The 21,832-nt window shown below is 39.7% G+C and overlaps 1 protein-coding gene and 1 pseudogene across 16 annotated transcripts in view; one reads left to right on the top strand and one right to left on the bottom strand.

Moving 5' to 3' along the window:
- The window catches only part of CPLANE1 (ciliogenesis and planar polarity effector 1), a 143,383-nt gene that overhangs the window by 106,771 nt on the left and 14,780 nt on the right, over positions 1 to 21,832 (top strand). For 11 of the 16 annotated variants that reach the window (XM_030813978.1, XM_030813974.1, XM_030813975.1 and 8 more), the window contains 5 exons: positions 2,306 to 2,336; positions 2,828 to 2,956; positions 17,424 to 17,589; positions 20,382 to 20,440; positions 21,103 to 21,270. In XM_030813978.1, coding sequence (XP_030669838.1) covers positions 2,306 to 2,336; positions 2,828 to 2,956; positions 17,424 to 17,589; positions 20,382 to 20,440; positions 21,103 to 21,270 — 553 coding nt within the window. Of the gene's footprint in view, positions 1 to 327; positions 2,337 to 2,827; positions 2,957 to 17,423; positions 17,590 to 20,381; positions 20,441 to 21,102; positions 21,271 to 21,832 lie in introns of those variants that run through there. The other 5 variants (XR_004030418.1, XM_030813981.1, XM_030813983.1 and 2 more) reach the window with 5 other exon arrangements.
- LOC105738651 lies at positions 11,821 to 12,406 on the bottom strand (annotated as a pseudogene).

Here is a 21,832-nt window from a genome sequence, read left to right as displayed (position 1 = left end):
CAGTTATTGATGGTCAATTAAAATGATTTTACTGAGTGTTTAATATATGTTCTATTACCATTATTAAAGTGATATAAATGGTAAAAATGCTATTTTAAATGGCATTACTGTTACTTAAATAAAAGAAAAGCTATTAAGAAGCTGACTTTAAATCTTGTAATTATTTTCTCAGTTCTTTCTAGATGCCATGTGTATTTTAGTCATCAAAATATGGGGATAATAATTTCCACTTCACAGAGTTGTGAAGACTGAGTATCATATATAAAGCATCTGAGAATCTTGTTTTATTTTCTTGGTCACCGATAGCTTTTCTCTTCTCTTCTCTAGGGAGGATTGACAAATGAGGTTAAACAGGACTCATATGGCTAGACGGTAGAGGTTTCTAATTATATCTGAGAAGTTTACACTCCATTTTATACTTGGGAACATGGGAGAATTCCAAGCAGAGAAGTAAAACGAGGTGGTTTTGAAGAAAAATAGAATGGAGGCATAGAGACCACTGAGGAGGCTACTAAAATCTGACCTGGGAAATAATGAGAGCCTGGCTAGTGTTGTGGGAAAGAAATAGAAGAAAGGAGACATTTTGAATTAGTAACTGATGGTACTCAGTGACTAGGTGGGTAAAAGAGGAGGAGAGGGGGAACATGGTTGTTTAGTGTTGCCAGAGTCTAAGGCAAAGGTAAAACTAGGTCTGATGTCAAAGTCTAGACTCCAGTCTTTTGGCTTCCCTGGGCCACATTGGAAGAAGAATTGTCTTGGGCCACACATAAAATACACTAACACTAACAATAGCTGATGAGCTAGAAAAAAAAAAAAAGTCCATGCATAAATCTCATAATGTTTTAAGAACGTTTACTTGGTAATAAACAGGTACTGTGGCCGTGGGTTAGTGATCCTGGGTTACTAATAGGAGAAAGGGCAACTTGTTACTTACCAACCTTTGATGACAAACACTTCAACCTTTAACACAAGAGGTCACCATCTTCACTAATCTCACCTACTTCCCCATATGCAGCCCAGTCATTATTGGAAGAGAATCCTTCAAGCTTTTTTCGTGAATAGGCCAGCAGAGGCCTCTCAAATACTGATAGAAAGTGTCTCTTTAATGGACCTTCTCTTTCCTGAGTACATAGGATTAATATGTTTTTCTACCTAGCAAAAAGCTATAAGGGGTAGTACTGTTACTATTACGCTAATCTTAGATTTATGTGAAGTATTTCTCTCTTAGTTAAATTGAATTAGTTGCTCTTAAGAACCCACAAATGCCCAGATTCTGAGAACAAAAATAAAATCCTTGATTTGGAGGTTAATAAATTAAATAGAACAATATGTTTTCAAGAAAACAGGTATTTCATATTAAAACCATGTGAATGTGTAAGTCTTAGGGACAGATTTGGTTTATCTCAAGATAATAAAATCTTAAGGAATATTTTTTGAGAAGAGATGTCAGAACACTTTTCCCTATATGAATTCAGTTCTGTTTTTAGAATTAAACATATAGAAGAATTAAACATTTAGAATGAAACATATAGAAGATTGAATAGATTAAGTGTTTTTCTCTGAAGACATATAGTTAATACTGGACAAGACTTAAAAATTATATTTTGGGTCACATTCTTACAGGTAAATTGCTTCTTGGATTTAAATAAGATATTTTGTAAAATATATAACTTTCAGATCACCAGAGATTTGTTTTTTGTTTGTGTATATTTTATAAAGTAAATTGCACTCCAGTACTCTAAACTGTGTACTAAGCAAAGAAGGGTTGTACCTTCTGACATATTATACTGAGTACTCAGGATAGAAAAAGTAATAATCTTATACCGGCTGGGTGCGATGGCCCATGCCTGTAATTCCAGCACTTTGGGAGGCCAAGGCAGGTGAATCACTTGAGCTTAGGAGTTCGAGACTAGCCTGGGCAACATAGCAAGACCCTGCCTTTACAAAAAATACAAAAATTAGCCTGCATTGCGGCACACACCTGTAATCCCAGCCATTCAGGAGGTTAAGGTGGGAGGTTTGCTTGAGCCTGGAGGAAGAGGTTGTAGTGTGCCATGACCATGTCCCTGCACTTAGCCTGGGTGACAGAGTGAGACATGGTCTCAAAAAATATATGGACAGTATTCACTATCAGATAGCATATTCAGGAGGAGGATAAATATGCTGTAAATATATATCTATAAACCAATTTGGAGGTTTAAAAGTATTTTAATTTAATTTCTGGTTATATAATTTCTAAATTAGATTAACAAATGAAAGCAAAAAAAAACCCCGAAATTTTTATTAATAATGATTTTTTTTTTAGGTATGAATAGCAATGATGAATTATGTGAGAGGTAAATATCTTAAAAGTTAATTCAGAATTTTCCTTAAAGTTGGGTGTAGATAGTGAAAATTTTGTTCATATGTGTGTGAATTTTTACATTATATATATCTGTGGTTTAAAGGAATATAAGTTTTCATTGAGTATGGACTATTTTTAAGAAATTGAGGATTGTTATATCCCTTACTGTTTTAGCACAAGTAGTTAGAATTCAATAGACTATATTTACTACATTTTCTTATATAAATATGGATTAAATTTAAACAGGCAGAATCTATAGAGGTTTTCTTATGGACCATATGTTTCCTTTTTAAAGAAAATCTACCAAGTCATTACTTTTTGTTGATTAGTCTTTTTCACTGAGAGATATTAGAATTACAGAAATAGAAGGAACAGTAGATATGTTTATCATTTTGTGTTCATTTGTTACATGTTTATTTTTGCTTAATGTAATTAAGTTGTAGATACTGATTTATATTTCTTAAATTACATTTGCAAATGAAGTGTTTCAGTACATCCGCTCCACATGACTGGATTGACTGATATTGCAGACATTATTGAAGACCTTTTAACTAAAGACGGAGTTTCCAGTGAAGAACTTGGCTTAACAGAACAAGCTATGGGCACCTCCAGGTAATCATTGAATAATTCATTTTTAACCTGTTTAAAATGCCTCTCATTCAAGAATGTTCAAAACTTGTCATATTTTAATGTGATTTTTATGAAACAAATCTGAAGCTTAGAATAGATTATTTTCTTCATGTTTTGTTATGTATATGTGTTGTTCTTCCCCTTTCCATAACAATATATAGTATATAACTGTATCCTGTGAGTTTTCCCAAGAATCACTCTAAGTACAACATACATTTAATCCTGTCTCTTACTAGAAGTAATTAATGATTAGTTCATAGCACTTTACCCTAAAATTAACCCTTAGAATACATTTTAAATAGGCTTTCTGATCTATCATGCAAATGGAAAACAAAAAAGATCCGGGGCTGCTATTTTTATGTCAGATAAAACAGACTTTAAACCAACAGCAGTAAAAAAGGACAAAGAAAGGGACATAATGATAAAGAGTTCAATTCAACAAGAAGACTTAACTATCCTAAATATATAAGCATTCAACATTGGAGCACTTAGACTCATAAAATAAGTACTTATAGACCTATGAAACTATTTAGGCAACCACATAGTAATAGTGGGGGACTCAACACCCCACTGACAAAGTTGGACATATCATCAAAGCAGAAAACTAACAAATTCTAGAATTAAATTAGACACTTGATCAATTGAACCTAATAAACATCTGCAGAATGCTCCACCCATCAACCACAGAATATACATTCTTTTCATCGGCACATGGAATATACTCCAAGATCGACCAAATGCTTGACCTTAAAGCAAGTCTCAATAAATTAAAAAAAAAAAAACCTGAAATCTTACTGATATGGTTTGGCTGTATCCCCATCCAAATCTCATCTTGAATTGTAGTTCCCATAATTCCCACGTGTCATGGGAGGGAACAGGTGGAGATAATTGAATCATGGGGACAGTTTGCCCCTTCCTGTTCTCATGCTAGTAAGTGAGTTCTCACAAGAACTGATGGTATTATAAGGGGCTTCCCCCTTCAGTGGGCACTCATTCTTCTCCTTCCTGCCATCATGTGAAGAAGGATGTGTTTGCTTCCCCTTCTGCCATGATTGTAAGTTTCCTGAGGCCTCCTCAGCCATGCTGAACTGTGAGTTAATTACACCTCTTTCCTTTATAAATTGTTCAGTCTCAGGTATGTCTTATTTAGCAGTGTAAGAACAGACTAATATAGTAAATTGGTACTGCAGAGAGTGGGGTGCTACTGTAAAAATACCTGAAAATGTGGAAGTGACTTTGGAACTGGTAACAGGCAGAGGTTGGAACAGTTTGTAGGGCTCAGAAGAAGACAGGAAGATGTGGGAAAGTTTGGAACTTCCTAGAGACTTGTTGCATGGCTTTGACCAAAAGCCTGATAGCAATATGGACAATAAGGTCCAGGCTGAGGTGATCTCAGATGGAGAAGAGGAACTTGTTGGGAACTGGAGAAGGTGATTCTTATTATGTTTTAGCAAAGAGACTGGTGGCATTTTGCCTTTGTCCTAGAGATTTGTGGAACTTTGAACTTGAGAGAGATTATTTAGGGTATCTGGTGGAAGAAATTTCTAAGTGGCAAAGCATTCAAGAGGAAGCAGAGCATGAAAGTTTGGAAAATTTGCAGCCTGACAGTGCAATATAAAAGAAAAACTCATTTTCTGGGGAGAAATTCAAGCTCACTGCAGAAATTTCCACAAATAATGAGAAGCCAAATATTAGTCACCAAGACCATGGGGAAAATATCTCCAGGGCATGTCAGAGACCTTCATGGCAGACCCTCCCATCACAGGCCCAGAGGCCTAGGAGGGAAAAATGGTTTCCTGGGCCAGGCCCAGGCCCTCCTTGCTGTGTGCAGCCTAGGGACTTGGTGCCCTGCATCCTATCCTCTCTAGCTGTGGCTAGAAGGCACCAAGATGCAGCTCGGGCTGTGGCTTCAGAAGGTGCAAGCCCCAAGCCTTGGCAGCCTCCACGTAGTGTTGAGCTTGTGGGTGAATAGAAGTCAAGAATTGAAGTTTGGAAACCTCCTTGTAGATTTCAGAGGATGTATGGAAACGCCAGGCAGAAGTTTGTTGCAAGGGCATAGCTCTCATGGAGAACCTCTGCTAGGGCAGTGTGGGAGGGAAATGTGGGGTTGGAGCCCCCACACAGATTCCCTTCTGGGGCACTGCCTAGGGGAGCTGTGAGAAGAGGGCCATCGTCCTTCAGACCCCAGAATGGTAGATTTACCGACAGCTTGCACCAAGTGCCTGGAGAAGTCACAGACAATGCCAGCTGTGAAAGCAGCTGGGACAGAGGGCTGTACCCTTCAAAGCCACAGGGACAGAGCTGTCCAAGACCATGGGAACCCACCTCTTGCATCAGCATGACCTGGATGTGAGACATGGAGTCAAAGAAGATCATTTTGGAACTTTAAGGTTTAATGACTGCCCTATTGGATTTTGGACTTGTATGAGGCTGATAGCCCCTTTGTTTTGGCTAATTTCTCCTGTTTGGACCGGGTGTTTTTACCCAATGCCTGTACCTCCATTGTATCAAGGAAGTAACTAACTTGCTTTTGATTTTACAGGCAGAAGGGACTTGCGTTGTCTCAGATGAGACTTTGGACTTGGACTTTTGAGTTAATGGTAGAATGAGTTAAGACTTTGGGGGACTGTTGGAAGGACGTGATTGTGTTTTGAATTATGAGGACATGAGATTTGGAAGGGGCCGGGACAGAATGATATGGTCTTGATTGTTTCATCATCCACATCTCATCTTGAATTGTAGTTCCCATAATCCCCACATGTTGGTGGAGATAATTTAATCATGGAGGTGGTTCGCCCCATCCTGTTCTCGTGATAGTAAAAACACTATTTCATGAGATCTGATGGGTTTTTTGTTGTTTTTTTGAGATGGAGTCTCGCTCTGTTGCCAGGCTAGAATGCCGTGGTGCGATCTCAGCTCGCTGCAACCTCTGACTCCCTGGTTCAAGTTATTCCTGCCTCAGCCTCCCGAGTAGCTGGGATTACAGGCACGTGCCACCACGTCCAGCTAATTTTTGTATTTTTAGTAGAGACAGGGTTTCACTGTGTTGGCCAGGATGGTCTCAATCTCCTGACCTTGTGATCCACCCACCTCAACTTCCCAAAGTGCTGGGATTACAGGTGTGAGCCACTGCACCTGGCCAATCTAATGGTTTTGTAAGGGACTTTCCCCTTTGCTGGGCACTCATTCTTCTCCTTCCTGCCCCCATGTGGAGAAGGACATGTTTGCTTCCCCTTCTGTCATGATTATAAGTTTCTTGAGGCCTCCCCAGCCATGCTTAACTGTGAGTTAATTAAACCTCTTTCCTTTATAAATTATCCAGTCTCAGGTATGTCTTTATTAGCAGTGTGAGAACAGACTAATACACATACCAACATACTTTCAGATCATAGAGGCATAAAAATAGAAATCAATACCAAGAAGACCTTTCAAAACCACACTATTACGTGGAAGTTAAACAACTTGCTCCTGAATGACTTTTGGGTAAACAATGAAATTAAGGCGAAAATCAGAAAATTATTTGAAATACATGAAAATGAAGACACGACATACCAAAATCTCGGGATGCAGCAAAAGCAACATTGAGAGGAAAATTTAGAGGCTGGGCACGGTGGCCCACATCTGTAATCCCAGCACTTTGGGATGCTGAGGCGGGCGGATCACCTGAGGTTGGGAGTTGGAGACCAGCCTGACCAACATGGAGAAACCCCATCTCTACTAAAAATACAAAATTAGCTGGGCATGGTGGCACATGCCTGTAATCCCAGCTACTCGGGAGGCTGAGGCAGGAGAATCACTTGAACCTGGGAGGCAGAGGTTGTAGTGAGCCAAGATCACGCCATTGCACTCCAGCCTGGGCAACAAGAGCAAAACTCTTTCTCAAAAAAAAAAAAAAAAAAAGTGGGCCGGGGGCGGTGGCTCACGCCTGTAATCCCAGCACTTTGGGAGGCTGAGGCAGGCGGATCACGAGGTCAGGAGATCGAGACCATCCTAGCTAACATGGTGAAACCCCGTCTCTACTAAAAATAGAAAAAATTAGCCGGGCGTGGTGGCGGGCGCCTGTAGTCCCAGCTGCTTGGGAGGCTGAGGCAGGAGAATGGCATGAACCTGGGAGGCGGAGCTTGCAGTGAGCCGAGATTGTGCCACTGCACTCCAGCCTGGGTGACAGAGCAAGACTCCGTCTCAAAAAAAAAAAAAAAAAAGTGGAAAGTTTATAGCACTAAACACCTACATCAAAAAGTTAGAATGATTTCAAATTAGTAATCTAACATCACACCTAGAGAACTAGAAAAACAGAACAAATTAACCCCAGAGCTAGCAAAAGAAAAGAAGTAACTAAAATCAGAGCAGAAGTGAACAAAATCGAGAACCAAAAATCCATACAAAGAATCAACAATACCAAAAGTTGGTTATTAGAAAGGATAAACTAGATTGATGGACCACTAGCTACATTAACAAAGAAAAAAAGAGAGAAGATCCAAATAAGCACAATTAGAAAACAACAAAGGTGACATTACAACTGATCCCACAGAAATACAAAAGATCCTCAGAGACTATTATGAACACCTGTATGCACAAAGTAGAAAATCTAGAGGAAATGGATAAATTCCTGGAAACACACAACCCCCCAACATTGAATCAGGAAGAAACTTGAAACCCTGAACAGACCAATATGAAGTCCTGAAATGGAATCAGGAATAAAAAACCCACCAACCAATAAAAGCCCCAGACCAGATGGATTCACAGCCAAATTCTGCCAAACATAAAAGAACTGGTGGGAATTCTACTGGAACTCTTTTAAAAAATCAAGGAGGGCAGACTCCTCCCGAATCATTCTATGAAGGTGGCATCACCCTGATACCAAAACCTGGCAAAGACCCAAGGGAAAAAGAAAACTACAGGCCAACATCCCTGATGAATATAGAAGCAAAATCTTCAACAAAATATAGTAAACCGAAAGCAGCACATCAAATTGTGGTGATTGTTAATTCACCATAATCAAGTAGGCCTCATTTCTAGGATGCAAGATTGGTTCAACATACACAAATCAATAAATGTGATTAATAGCCATTTATGACAAACCCACAGCCAACATCTTACTGAATGGGCAAAAGCTGGAAGCATTCACCTTAAGAACTCGTACAAGACAAGAATGCTCAATCTTACCACTTCTATTTAACATAGTACTGGAAGTCCTAGCCAGAGGAATCAGGTAAGAGAAATAAATGCAAGGCATCCAAATAGGAAAATAAGAATTCAGATTATCTCTTTTCTATGACAGTATGATTCTATACCTAGAAAACCTAAAGACTCCTCCAAAAGCCTCTTAGAACTGACAAATGACTTCAGTAAAGTTTCAGGATACAACATCAATGTACGAAAAATCAGTAGCATTTCTATGCACCAGTAACATTCAAGCTGAGAACCAAAGCAAGAATGTAGTCCCATTTACAACAGACACACACAAATACACACACAAATACACACACACACACACACACACACATCTCTAACCAAAGAGGTGAGAGATCTCAGCAAGGAGAACTACAAAACACTTCTGAAAGAAATCGCAGGTGACATAAAAAAATGGAAAACATCCCATGCTCACAGAAGAATCAATATCCTTAAAATGACCATACTGCCCAAAGCAATCTATAGATTCAACACTATTTCTTTCAAGCTACCAATATAATTTTAAACAGAATTAAAAAAAAAAACTATTCTAAAATTCATATGGAACCAAAACAGGGTCCGAATGGCCAAAGCAATCCTGAGCAAAAAGAGCAAAGCCAGAGGCATCATGTTACCTGCCTTCAAATTATACAAGGTTACAGTAACCAAAACAGCATGGTACTGGTACAAAGATGGACATACAGACCAATGGAACAGAATAGAGAACTCAGAAATAAAGTTGCACACCTACAGCCATCTGATCTTTGACAAAGTTGACAAAAATTAGGGGGAAAGGCAGGGGAAATGACTCCCTGTAAAGGTTGTGAGAGAGCTGGTTAGCCATACGCAGAAGAATGAAACTGGACCCCTACCTTTCACCATATACAAAAATTAACACAAGATGCATAAAACATTTAAATATAAGACCTCAAACCGTAAGAGTCCTAGAAGAAACTTAGGAAATACCATTCTGGACACTGGCCTTGGGAAAGAATTTATGACTAAGTTCTCAAGAGCAGTTGTAACAAAAACAAAAATTGACAAGTGGGATGTAATTAAAGAGCTTCTGCACAGCAAAATAATCAACAGAGTAAACAGACAACCTACAGAATGGGAGAAAATATTCACAACCTTTGCATCCAACAATGATCTAATATGCAGAATCTATAAAGAACTTGAACAATTGGGCTGGGTGCGGTGGCTCACGCCTGTAATCCCAGCACTTTGGGAGGCCAAGGCGGGCGGATCAAAGAAAGTCAGTGGGAAGAAAGTCAGTGAAAGAAGGCAGTCACAGTAGTTCTTATATTTATAAGTGAAGGACAAGGAATTAGATGTAGCTAGAGTTTGTGCATTAGAAGGGGAAGGTGAGACTAGCTGAGTGTGAAGACCAGAGGGAATCACTGAGTTCAACATGTTGACATGCAGTAGGGTGTGGTAGAAAGGGCTGTTTTTCTTTTCATTTTGCTTCAGGGGAAAACCGAAGAGTCAGGAGATTGAGACCATCCTGGCTAACCCGGTGAAACCCCGTCTCTACTGAAAAATACAAAAAAATTGGCCGGGCGCGGTGGCTCACGCCTGTAATCCCAGCACTCTGGGAGGCCGAGGCGGGCGGATCACGAGGTCAGGAGATCGAGACCATCCTGGCTAACACAGTGAAACCCCGTCTCTACTAAAAATACAAAAAAATTAGCCGGGCGACGTGGCGAGCGCCTGTAGTCCCAGCTACTCCGGAGGCTGAGGCAGGAGAATGGCGGGAACCCCCGGGGGGCGGAGCCTGCAGTGAGCCGAGACCGCGCCACTGCACTCCAGCCTGGGAGACAGCAAGACTCTGTCTCAAAAAAAAAAAAAAAAAAATTAGCCGGGCGTGGTGGCGGGCACCTGTAGTCCCAGCTACTCAGGAGGCTGAGGCAGGAGAATGGCGTGAACCCGAGAGGTGGAGCTTGCAGTGAGCCAAGATTGCGCCATTGCACTCCAGCCTGGGCGACAGAGCAAGACTCTGTCTCAAAAAAAAAAAAAAAAAAAAAACTTGAACGGTTGAATAAGCAAAGAACAACTAGATTAAAAAGTGGGCAAAGACATTACAAACACTTCTCGAAGTCATTTTGTTCTCAAAAGAAGTTGTTATTGAACTTATAAGACCTCATTATTTTATGGTAACAATATTTTTCTATTACCAGAAAATATTGTACAAAAAAGGAAAAAGGATTCCACTAATTTCTATGTAATTATTTTAATTTCTATTATTCCATGTATGTGCTGTATTATATATAACCATATATATATATATATATATTTTTTTTTTTTTTTTTTTTTTTTTTTTTGGGAGACAGAGTCTTGCTCTGTCACCCAGGCTGGAGTGCAGTGGCGCGATCTCGGCTCACTGCAAGCTCCGCCTCCTGGGTTCACGCCATTCTCCTGCCTCAGCCTCTCCGAGTAGCTGGGACTACAGGCCCCCGCCACCACGCTGAGCTAATTTTTTTGTATTTTTAGTAGAGACGGAGTTTCACCGTGGTCTCAATCTCCTGACCTCATGATCCGCCCGCCTCGGCCTCCCAAAGTGCTGGGATTACAAGCGTGAGCCACCGCTCCCGGCCTATATAACCTTATATTAAGACCATGTTAAACGCTAACTTCCTTAGCTAATGCATTTAGTTACCTTCAGTTGTTTTGTTAGGTTAATGATCATGTTAACAATAGTCTATTAAATGTCAATAATTAGAATAAAAATTAAATATTGACTGGATGCAGTAGCTCACACCTGTAATCTCAGCACTTTCGAGGCTGAGGTGGGAGGATCATTTGAGCTCAGGAGTTTGAGACCAGCCTGGGCAATGTAGCAAAACCTTATCTCTATAAAAAATATTTGGCCTGGCACGGTGGCTCATGCCTGTAATCCTAGCACTTTGGGAGGCTGAGGCGGGCGGATCAGGAGGTCAGGAGTTCGAGACCAGCCTGTCCAACATGACGAAACCCCGTCTCTACTGAAAATACAAAAAATTAGCCGGGTGCAGTAGTGGGCACCTGTAATCCCATCTACTTGGGAGGCTGAGACAGGAGAATCGCTTGAACCTGGGAGGTGGAGGTTGCAGTGAGCCAAGATCATGCCACTGCACTCCAACCTGGGTGACAAGAGCGGAACTCCATCTCAAAAAAAAATTTTACTAAAAAGAAATTAAATATGGTTTCTGCTCTTGGAGATAGAGCTCTAAGACCAAGTTATATCAGTGTTTATGGGAGCTCAGGGGAAGAAAGTCAGTGAAAGAAGGCAATCACAGTAGTTCTTATATTTATAAGTGAAGGACAAGGAATTAGATGTAGCTAGAGTTTGTGCATTAGAAGGGGAAGGTGAGACTAGCTGAGTGTGAAGACCAGAGGGAATCACCGAGTTCAACATATTGACACGCAGTAGGGTGTGGTAGAAAGGGCTGTTTTTCTTTTCATTTTGCTTCAGGGGAAAACCGATTTAATATCTACCAACCTCCCCATCCCCCAAGTAACTGCATTCTGCGATTTCAACTTTTCTTTCAATTCTGAATCCTGTTTTCTCCACTTATAAAAGGAAAGTTATCAAAAACAAAGGAAGGTTATCAAAAACAAAATACATTGGCAAAGTACTCATCACTTCTTCGACTTACATTTTTACTGCCATGAAACTATTTCTGTATGTTCTTCTATCCAGACAGACATTCACTGCAGCCTATAATGTGAAAGATGTAAGCAAGGATATATATCTGTTTCAGTGAACAGATTTGGTGAAGTGCCTTCTGTTTTAGCACTTTAAGTTTATCCATTTTGTTGACTTCTGACATTCCATTTTTCCTAGATTGGAGGAAAGATCTGTTTATGCAGTTTGTTTTTAAAATGTGCCAATGCCTGCACATTAAGATGTTTAAAAATAAAATTGTATAAAACATATAATGTATTGGTCTTTTTGGGGGAATTAGATGCATCACAACTGTATTACACTGTATCACAACTGTATTACAGCTTCATCAACATTAACTGATTTGCTTTCATGACGTTTCTGAGGAATTGGTTCTTTTTGCAGAGGTTCAAGAGAAAGGGCTTTTGATAAGTTGTCTAGTTCCTTTTGTATATTTACAAATGCTTTATTAACATTGTTAACTTTTCATCATTCATAATATTTATTTTAAGATTAGTAGTAACTGGCTTTGCTTTGTTTTTAGCCTTAAAGTTGTTTTGGCTGACCATGTGAAATACATTCCTGGACTTCTACCCCCTTTATTTGTTCTTGGCCATTGTCTTTGATACTCACATGCAGGTTCTTTTTTTTAAAATTAATTTCCTTAGGTTTTGGGGGAACAAGTGGCATTTGGTTACATGAGTAAGTTCTTCAGTGATGATTTGTGAGATTTTGGTGCACCCATCAACCTGAACAGTATATACTGTACCCAATTTGTAGTCTTTATTCCTCACCCACCTCCCACCCTTTCTGCCAAGTCCCTGAAGTTCATTGTTATCATTCTTATGCCTTTGCCTCCTCATAGCTTGTGAGTGAGAGCATACAATGTTTGGTTTTCCATTCCTGAGTTATTTCACTTAGGATAATGGTCTCCAATTCCATCCAGGTTGCTGCGAATGCCATTATTTCATTCCTTTTTATGGCTGAATAGTATGACATGGTGTATATGTGTACCACAATTTCTTTATCCACTCATTGCTTGATGGGCATTTGGGCTGGTTCCGTATTTTTGCAGTTGCGAATTGTGCTGCTATAAACATGCGTGTGCAAGTATCTTTTTCATATAATGACTTATTTTCCTCCGGGTAGATACCCAGTAGTGGGATTGCTGGATCAAATGGTAGTTCTACTTTTAGTTCTTTAAGGAATATCCACACTGTTTTCCGTAGTGGTTGTACTAGTTTACATTCCCACCAGCAGTGTAAAAATGTTCCCTTTTAACCACATCCCTGCCAACATCTATTATTTTTTGATGTTTTGATTATGTCCATTCTTGCAGAAGATGATACTGCATTGTGGTTTTTTATTTGCATTTCCCTGATCATTAGTGATGTTGAGCATTTTTTCATATGTTTGTTGGCCATTTGTATATCTTCTTTTGTGAATTGTCTCTTCATGCCTTAACTCTATTGTTTTGATGGAATTTTTTTTTCTTGCTTATTTGTTTGAGTTCCTCGTATATTCTGGATATTAGTTCTTTGTCGGATGTATAGATTGTGAAGATTTTCTCTCACTCTGGGTTGTCTGTTTACTCTGCTGATTGTTTCTTTTGCTGTGCAGAAACTTTTTAGTTTAAGTTCCACCTATTTATCATTGTTTTTGTTGCACTTGCTTTTGGGTTCTTGGTCATGAAGCCTTTGCTTAAGCCAGTGTCTAGAAGGGTTTTTCCGATATTATCTTCTAGAATTTTTATGGTTTCAGGTCTTAGATTTAAGTCCTTGATACATCTTGAGTTGATTTTTGTATAAGGTGAGAGATGAAGATCTAGTTTTATTCTTCTACATGTGGCTTGCCAATTATCCCAGCACCATTTGTTGAATAGAGTGTCCTTCCCCCTTTATGTTTTTGTTTGCCTTGTCGAAGATCAGTTGCCTGTAAGTATTTGGGTTTATTTCTGGATTCTCTGTTCTGTTCCATTGGTCTACGTGCCTATTTTTATACCAGTACCATGCTGTTTTGGTGACTATGGCCTTATAGTATAGTTTGAAGTCATAATGTGATGCCTCCAGATTTATTCTTTTTGCTTTGTCTTGCTTTGGCTGTACAGGCTCTTTTTTTGGTTCCATATGAATTTTAGGATTGTCTTTTCTAGTTCTGTGAAGAATAATGATTTTGTTTTTTTTTTTTTTTTGACAGAGTTGCCCAGGCTGGAGTACAGCAGCACAATCTCAGCTCACTGCAACCTCTACCTCCTGGGTTCAAGCAATTTTTCTGCCTCAGCCTCCCTAGTAGCTGGGATTAGAGGTCCATGCCACCACACCTGGCTAATTTGTTCATTTTTAATAGAGATGGGTTTTTGCCATGTTGGCCAGGCTGGTCTTGAGCTCCTGACCTCAGGTGAGCCACCGCATCTGGCCCTTATGATGGTATTTTGATAGGAATTGCATTGAATTTGTAGATTGCTTTTGGCAATATGGTCATTTTCACAATATGGATTCTTCCCATCCATGAGCATGGGATGTGTTTCCATTTGTTTTGTATTTCTTTCAGCAGTGATGCATGCAGGTCCTTAAGCTCCAGGTGACATCATCTGCATGCAGCACAGGGCTTTAAGATACAAATTAGAGCCAGTTAGAAGACTTACTTCAGTAGTTTAGAGATGAGGTGATCAGAATGGAGAGTGTAGGGTAATAGGTGTAAGTAAACATTTGGAGGCTATCAGGTGGTAAGAGTGACAGCTTTTTTACTTGGGTGACTGAGTTGATGGTGATTTATTTAGCAGGATAAAGAATGCAGGGGCAACATAGGGAAACCCCATTTCTACCAAAAATACAAAAATTAGCCAGTCTCGTAACCCAATCTCAAAAAAAATTTTTTTTAATAAAAATATCTTTTAAATCCTGTATTCCATTAATTTTGCTTCCTTTCCTGAGAAGGACATAATATATCTTTTGTTTGTTTGTTTTTTGAGACAGGGTCTCACTCTGTCACCTAGGCTAGGGTGCAGTGGCACAATCATGGCTTACTGCAGCCTCAACCTCCCCAGGCTTAAGTGATTCTCCCACCTTAGCCTCCAAGTAGCTGGGACCACAGATGTGTGCCACTGCACCCAGCTAATTTTTATAGATTTGGTAGAGACGAGGTTTCAAAAATAAATACATAAATAAATTTAATTTAATTAAATAATGGCTGGGCTTGGTGGCTCATGCCTATAATCCCAGCATTTTGGGAGGCTGAGGCGGGCAGATCACCTGAGGTCAGGAGTTCAAGACCAGCCTGACTAACATGGTGAAACCCCGTTTCTACTAAAAATGCAAAAGGCCGGGCATGGTGGTGCAAGCCTGTAATCTCAGCTACTCGGGAAGCTGAGGCAGGAGAATCGCTTAAACCCAGGAGGCAGAGGTTGCAGTGAGCCAAGATCGTGCCATTGCACTCCAGCCTGGGCAACAAGAGCGAAACTCCGTCTCAGAAAAAAAATAGAATAAAAAAGAGAATGCAGTTTTAGATATAAGGTGGCAGAAGAACATCAAGTGGTAATATTCATCGGTATATTAGTTTTAAGTCCTCTGCAAAGCAGATGAGATTTTGATGAGCAAGAGATTTATTTGGAGAAATGCCTGTGAGGGAAAAAGGGAGGATGTCATAAAATTGGGGACAACTATCATACTGCAGTGCTGATGTAGATCTGACCCTGTGCTAGGGGTCCCCAAAATCACCTCCAGGTTCAGAAATCACCTAGGAGGATGCACAGAACTCAGCAAATAGTCATTTTCATGGCTATAATTTATCCTAACAGGAGGCAAAAAGTACATGGAGTAAATTCCAGGGAAAATCAGGCACAAGCTTCTAAGAGTCTTTTCCCAGTGGAGTCGCACAGAATGCACTTAATTCCTCCAGTAACAAGTTGTGACAACATGTGTGAAATGTCTACCAGGCAAGCCCATTAGAAATTCAGTGCCTGGGGTTTTACTGGGGGGATACTGCCTGCCATGTATTAAGATTCCAGAGTCTCAAAAGGAAAGCAGATACTCAGAATAAACTATTGTTTGTATTTGTGACTGGTCTTCTGCTTAGGGGTGTCTTTTTCAATCACTGGGTGATGCATCTGTCTCAAGTCCCCATCTTTTAAAAAAGAAATTTTTTAAAATTTTCTTTTTTGGAGATGGAGGTTTGCTATTTTGCCCAAGCTGGGCTTGAACTCATGATTGTCCCACTTCAGCCTCCCAAGGAGCTGGGACTACAGGTGCATGCCACTGCACCTTGCCCCAAATCCCCATTTTGCACCACCCATTTTCTCAGACCACTCCTAGTGCATGTGTGTTAGTTCAGATCCTCCAAGAAGCAGAAGCTAAGGTCGGATTAGCTGTAGAAGAGATTTACTGGGGAAAATGCTTGTGAGAGGATGGCAGAGTGCAGGGAAGAAGTAAGGAGAAGCATCAGACTATGATGCAGCTCTCAGCCCTCCCTGTAAAGGAGAGGGAAAGAGGGTAGGGGAGACAGAGTCTCAGTGCACTGTGTAGTTTTAAGAATATTTTGGCCAGGTTAATGGTAAGATCTCAGGCCAAGTCACCTGCAGAGTCACCTGTGTCTTGCAGGAATGGGCCTTTCACAGTATACCTGCCATGCTTAGTCCGTTAATTTGGGCCAGACTATGGGAAGTGTGGCATGAGCCTAAGCATGGGAGTAGATCCATAAGGGCAGCTGTTGGAAGTCACCTCTGTGTTACAATTTTTTTGTTTTTTTGAGACAGTCTCCCTCTGTCACCCAGGCTGGAATGCAGTGGTGCAATCACTGCTCACTGCAGCTTTGACCTCCCAGGCTCAAGTGATCCTCCCACCCACCTCAGCCTCCTGAGTAGCTGGGATTACAGGCATGTGCCATTCAACCTGGCTAATTTTTTTTTTTAATAGAGATGACATGTCATCATCTTGCCCAGGCTGGTCTTGAACTCCTGGGCTAAAGCAGTCTGCCTGCCTTGGCCTCCCAGAGTTCTGGGATTACAGGTGTGAGGCACTGAGCCCAGCCCTGTATTAGAAGTTTTGAAAGTGATAGAGATAGTGCAGGGAATAAGTTATATTAATAGATAAAGAAGTGGAAACCTCCCCATTTTACATGATGTGTTTATTATGCATTGCATACCTGTATCAAAATATCTCATGTACCCTATAAATATATACATCGACTGTGTACCCACAAAATTAAAAAGTTTAAAAAAAGTCAAAAGGAGAACCTTTAAGACATTAATTCTGAAGCAGTGAGCAGAGAAGAAAGGAGCCAATGCAGGAGGCTATATAGTTTTCTGAGAGTTAGGAAAAGACTCAGGTAAGACAGAGTTTAAAGAAGAAGGGAAAATCGAGTTTAAGGCAAATGTTATAAAGAAGTTGTTAGCTTTCTGAGTCCATTTTCAGTGGAGTTCAGGTAACAAATTGGAGTGAGTTGACTAGAGAACGTAAGTATATACTACTTTTGAAGACGGCGCAAAATAATTGGAGTGAGTTGACTAGAGAACGTAAGTATATACTACTTTTGAAGACGGCGCAAAATATTTCCAGATAAATAGTGTTTAGTCATGATATATCTTATCTGCTTAACAAATTTAAAAGCAAATGATGTCTTGCTTGTTAAATTTCTCAGAATTCAGCATTCTTCTGGCAGACATTCACAAAGAACTGACAAGGAAAGAAGAGAGATTCAAGCCTGGATGAAAAGAAAACGAAAAGAAAGAATGGCAAAGTACTTAAATGAGCTGGCAGAAAAGAGAGGGCAAGAACATGACCCTTTCTGTCCCAGAAGCCATCCAGTAAGTCTGCCATGTCGAGGGTAATGGAATTATAGAATATGTGTAATTACTTTCCTGGCAAAATTTTAAGAAAAAGATTAACATAATTTGGATACATTTTTAATTTGGCATATAGAAAAGTAAATGTTTTACTTGTCAGGAAAAGTTAATAAATTACCTTAAAATGTTGCAGCATATTGCGCTAACCAAGTTATACTGAATTATCTTAAATATTTTTTTGTCCCCCAGGCTAATGATGGCTGTAGCATTTTAACAAGAGGAGGAGGTTGAGTGATTGGGTGACCAATTGGAGTTGTTCCTTTAATTTTCAATGAGAGTCATTGGCAGTTGAAACAACCAACTATGTGTATTAAAGCCATTTTAAAAACTGACTCTTCTATGCCTGCTCCCTTACTTAGTTTATAAAATTTATTTGCTTAGAAAACTTTGGGAGACCAAAGTGAGAGGATCACTTGTGACCAAGAGTAGAGAGCATCCTGGGCAATATCATGAGACCTCATCTCTACAAAAGAAAAAAAAAAATTAGCCAGGTGTGGTAGCACACACCTGTAGTCTCAGCTACTCTAGAGGCTGAGGCAGGAGGATCATTTGAGCCCAGAAGTTTAAGACTGTATTGAGCTATGATCACACCACTGCACTCCAGCCTGGGAGACAAAGGGCGACCCTGTGTCTACAAATAAAGCAAAAGCTAACAAATAAAAAACTCTTCAATTTTCTGTTCATAAGTTACCTACAAAAAATACAAAAAAAATTATTGTCCAGTCATGTATCAACAGAACAATGTCACTTCTGTGTGTGTGGTTTTTGTTTTTTTAACTGTCTTTAAGTTAAAGTAGCCCACCACGACGCCCGGCTAATTTTTTTGTGTTTTTAGTAGAGACGGGGTTTCACCGTGGTCTCGATCTCCTGACCTCGTGATTCGCCCGCCTCGGCCTCCCAAAGTGCTGGGATTACAAGCGTGAGCCACCGCGCCTCTTTTACTTTGTAATCTGAAATAAAATACAATATCCCTTCATTTTTTTCAGCATCATTAGGATGACAAATTCTTTAGGTGAATTTTTCAGATAAACTGTTCTATTAAAACACCAAATGGTGCAAAAGTAGGTGAACTATTGTTTAAAGTGTGCAATTTACTTACCTGTCTCTGAAAAGAGCATATTGGTGTTAACATAATGTTTTCTTGATAGCCCAGGAGAGATGGTAGTGACCTTCAGGGCTACTGAGGTACATGACCAGAATCTTAAAGTGTGTGCATGTGTGTTTGAGAGAGACAGTGTGTGTGTGTGTGTGTGTGTGTGTGTGTGTGTGTGTGTGTGTGTATGTGTGTGCGTGTTCCCCCAGCCTAATATAGAATGGGTTCTGACATTACCTTCTCGCTGTCAGTGAAGTAAATACCCAAGATGGTTAGAATTGTGTCCAAATTTAGAATAAATTGGCTAGGAATAGTGGCTCATGTCTGTAATCCCAGCACTTTGGGAGCCCGAGATAGGAGGATCACCTGAGGCCAGGAGTTCAAGACCAGCCTAGGCAACATAGTGAGACCTTGTCTCTACAAAAAAAAAATAAGAAAATGAAAATTTAGCCAGACGTGGTGGCACATGCCTGTAGTCCTAACTAGTCGAGGTGAGAAGATCACTTGTGCCCAGGAGTTGGAGGTTACAGTGAGTTGTGATCATGCCCCTGCACTCCTGCCTGGGCAACAGAGTGCACTCTTGTCTCAAAATGAGTAAACTCTAAGGGTTTAAGAACTGCTTGGGTCATAGATTTTGTGGTCTCATTCAAGATTGCAAACACTTTTTGTTTTGTTTTGTTTTTTAACTTCTATTTGGGTAAAGGGATGGGATTAGTGAGGTGTTAATGTAATTAACATTTTCATTTGAATTTCTATTAGAAATCAACAAGACCTTTAATTTGCTAGTGACTACTTCTCTACACGACCTTGAAAAAGTGAATTTACTTCTGAGTGTCCATTTTTATATACATAATTGTGTGTGAAAAGAACCTCACATGTAACTCACACCAATAGTTCTTAATGTTCTGGAATAATATGTATGCGTCTGACATTTGTTGTTTGCCTTCTGGTGTGTAACTTGAAGAGTTTATAAATCACAGTCAATTCACTGTAGTAGGTTTCTGATAAACATTTTAAAACATAAAAATGATAATTTTAAATGTCTAATTTCTGCTTTATTAACAAGCTCTTGGTGAGGTTAATTACAGGATTAAGTATAAAGCATAGGTGCTTCCACCTAAAATGTTCCTACTTTCCATTTTTAGTGCAGCCAAATAAGGTTCTCTCCTAATTAATTCAATAAAATATATTAATTGAACTAGTAAAATAGATTTTGCATTCCATTTATTAAATTGGTTTATTATTTTTATTTATTTATTTATTTTTTTGAAACGGAGCCTTGCTCCATTGCCCAGGCTGGAGTGCAGTGGCGCGATCTCAGCTCACTGCAGCCTCCGCCTCCCAGGTAGCTGAGATTACGGGCTTGTGCCACATGCCCAGCTAATTTTTGTATTTTTAGTAGAGATGAGGTTTCACCATATTGGCCAGGCTGGTCATGAACTCCTGACCTCAGGTGATCCGCCTGCCGCAGCCTCCCTAAATTGGTTTTTACTTTAATTACATGATGTTTTAATTTAACATTTTTATGTTTTATGCTAGAGTAGGAAGCTTCATCAAACACGACAGTGTTTTGTACTGTTCCCTAAATAACAGAATTATGTGTAATGGTTTAATTATTTGGATTGAACAATAATGAACCAACTGGATATTTCTTATGCAGGTTTACATGACTTCAAGGGAAATAAGGCTGAGACAAAAGATGAAGCATGAAAAAGACAGGTGAGTTTGGTAGCTGTAACCCTGTGTATTCTCTCTAACTTCCTTACCTGAGGCATAGATTAATGCCTTAGGAATTCTGTTTTCACAATAGTCTCTTTTTTGTCAATAAACAGAAAATTATGGGAGATATCACTGCAAGGAAAATGATGAGACTCACTAGCCTTTTTTCAAATTTGCTTTCAAATATTATGTGTTTCATTCAGTTTTGATGACCTTTATTTCTGCTGTTCTCCCTTTCCCAACCCAGATATTTACATGCATTTGGGAAATACTCCAGAGACCATAACTACAAGTACCTTTAATAATACTGCCTAATCATTTTCAGAAATCTGATGAATAGAAGGATGTTAGAAGTGCTGAAGAAAGAAAATGCCAAGTGAAATTAGCTGGGCATGGTGGCCAGGCGCCTGTAATCCCAGCTACTTGGGAGGCTGAGGCAGGAGAATTGCTTGAATTCGGGAGGCGGAGGTTGCAATGAGCCGAGATCACGCCATTGCAATCCAGCCTGGGTGACAAGAGTGAAACTCTGTCTCAAAAAAACAAAAACAAAAACAAAAACAAAAAAAAACAGAAAATGCTAGGTGATCTTCAAACACTATATTCCCTCCAGATAGATGAACTGAAAGTGACTCAATAAATGATGCTTAATTCTTTGTCCACAGATTGCTGCTCTCTGAACACTATAGTCGTCGAATCTCACAAGCATATGGTCTGATGAATGAACTGTTATCTGAGTCAGTACAGCTACCAACTCTACCACAGAAACCATTGCCTAACAAACCCAGCCCTACTCAGTCTTCCACATGTCAACACTGCCCTTCTCCAAGAGGGTAAGACAAGGTTTCACATGCCATTTGGCAAGATAACGTCAGGCCTGATAAGAAATGTAGCACTTTTGTGACCTAAGTTCAGTGCATTTGCATTTACCCTGCTTAGAGTTATGATGATAAAGTAAAGGAAAAAAAGTAGCCTCATAATATGAGGTCTTTATACATTGATAGAATCACCAAGGAAAGAGGCAAAAATTGTGTTGTATTTCTCACTAAGTTTACAGAGCATTTAGGTATTCCAGAAGTATGAAATTTGGTATCTGTGCAGTCCTGTTTTATTTAGTTGTTGTTAATATTTGCCTCCATAATTTGCCTTCTAACTGCTCATCCTGTTTTCCCACGTGTCATCTTCTCTCTTTCAGAAACAGCCAGTCCCCAGCTGCTTACCACTTCCCTTTCTGCTACCTGCCCCAGACCTGCCCAGTTATGCTCATTCAACTGTAGCTACTATTAATTATTTTACTTTAATCACCTGCAGAGGGGTTATATATGAGTTCATTAGGCAGGAATTAACTAAACATAGAATGCTGAAGAAAACTACCCAAGTATAAAATCTCTTATA

The sequence above is a fragment of the Nomascus leucogenys genome, chromosome 6, assembly GCF_006542625.1.
Source record: "Nomascus leucogenys isolate Asia chromosome 6, Asia_NLE_v1, whole genome shotgun sequence".
Taxonomy (NCBI): domain Eukaryota; kingdom Metazoa; phylum Chordata; class Mammalia; order Primates; family Hylobatidae; genus Nomascus; species Nomascus leucogenys.
The sequence above is the reverse complement of the archived record's forward strand: the minus strand, read 5'-3'. Positions and strand labels throughout refer to the sequence as shown.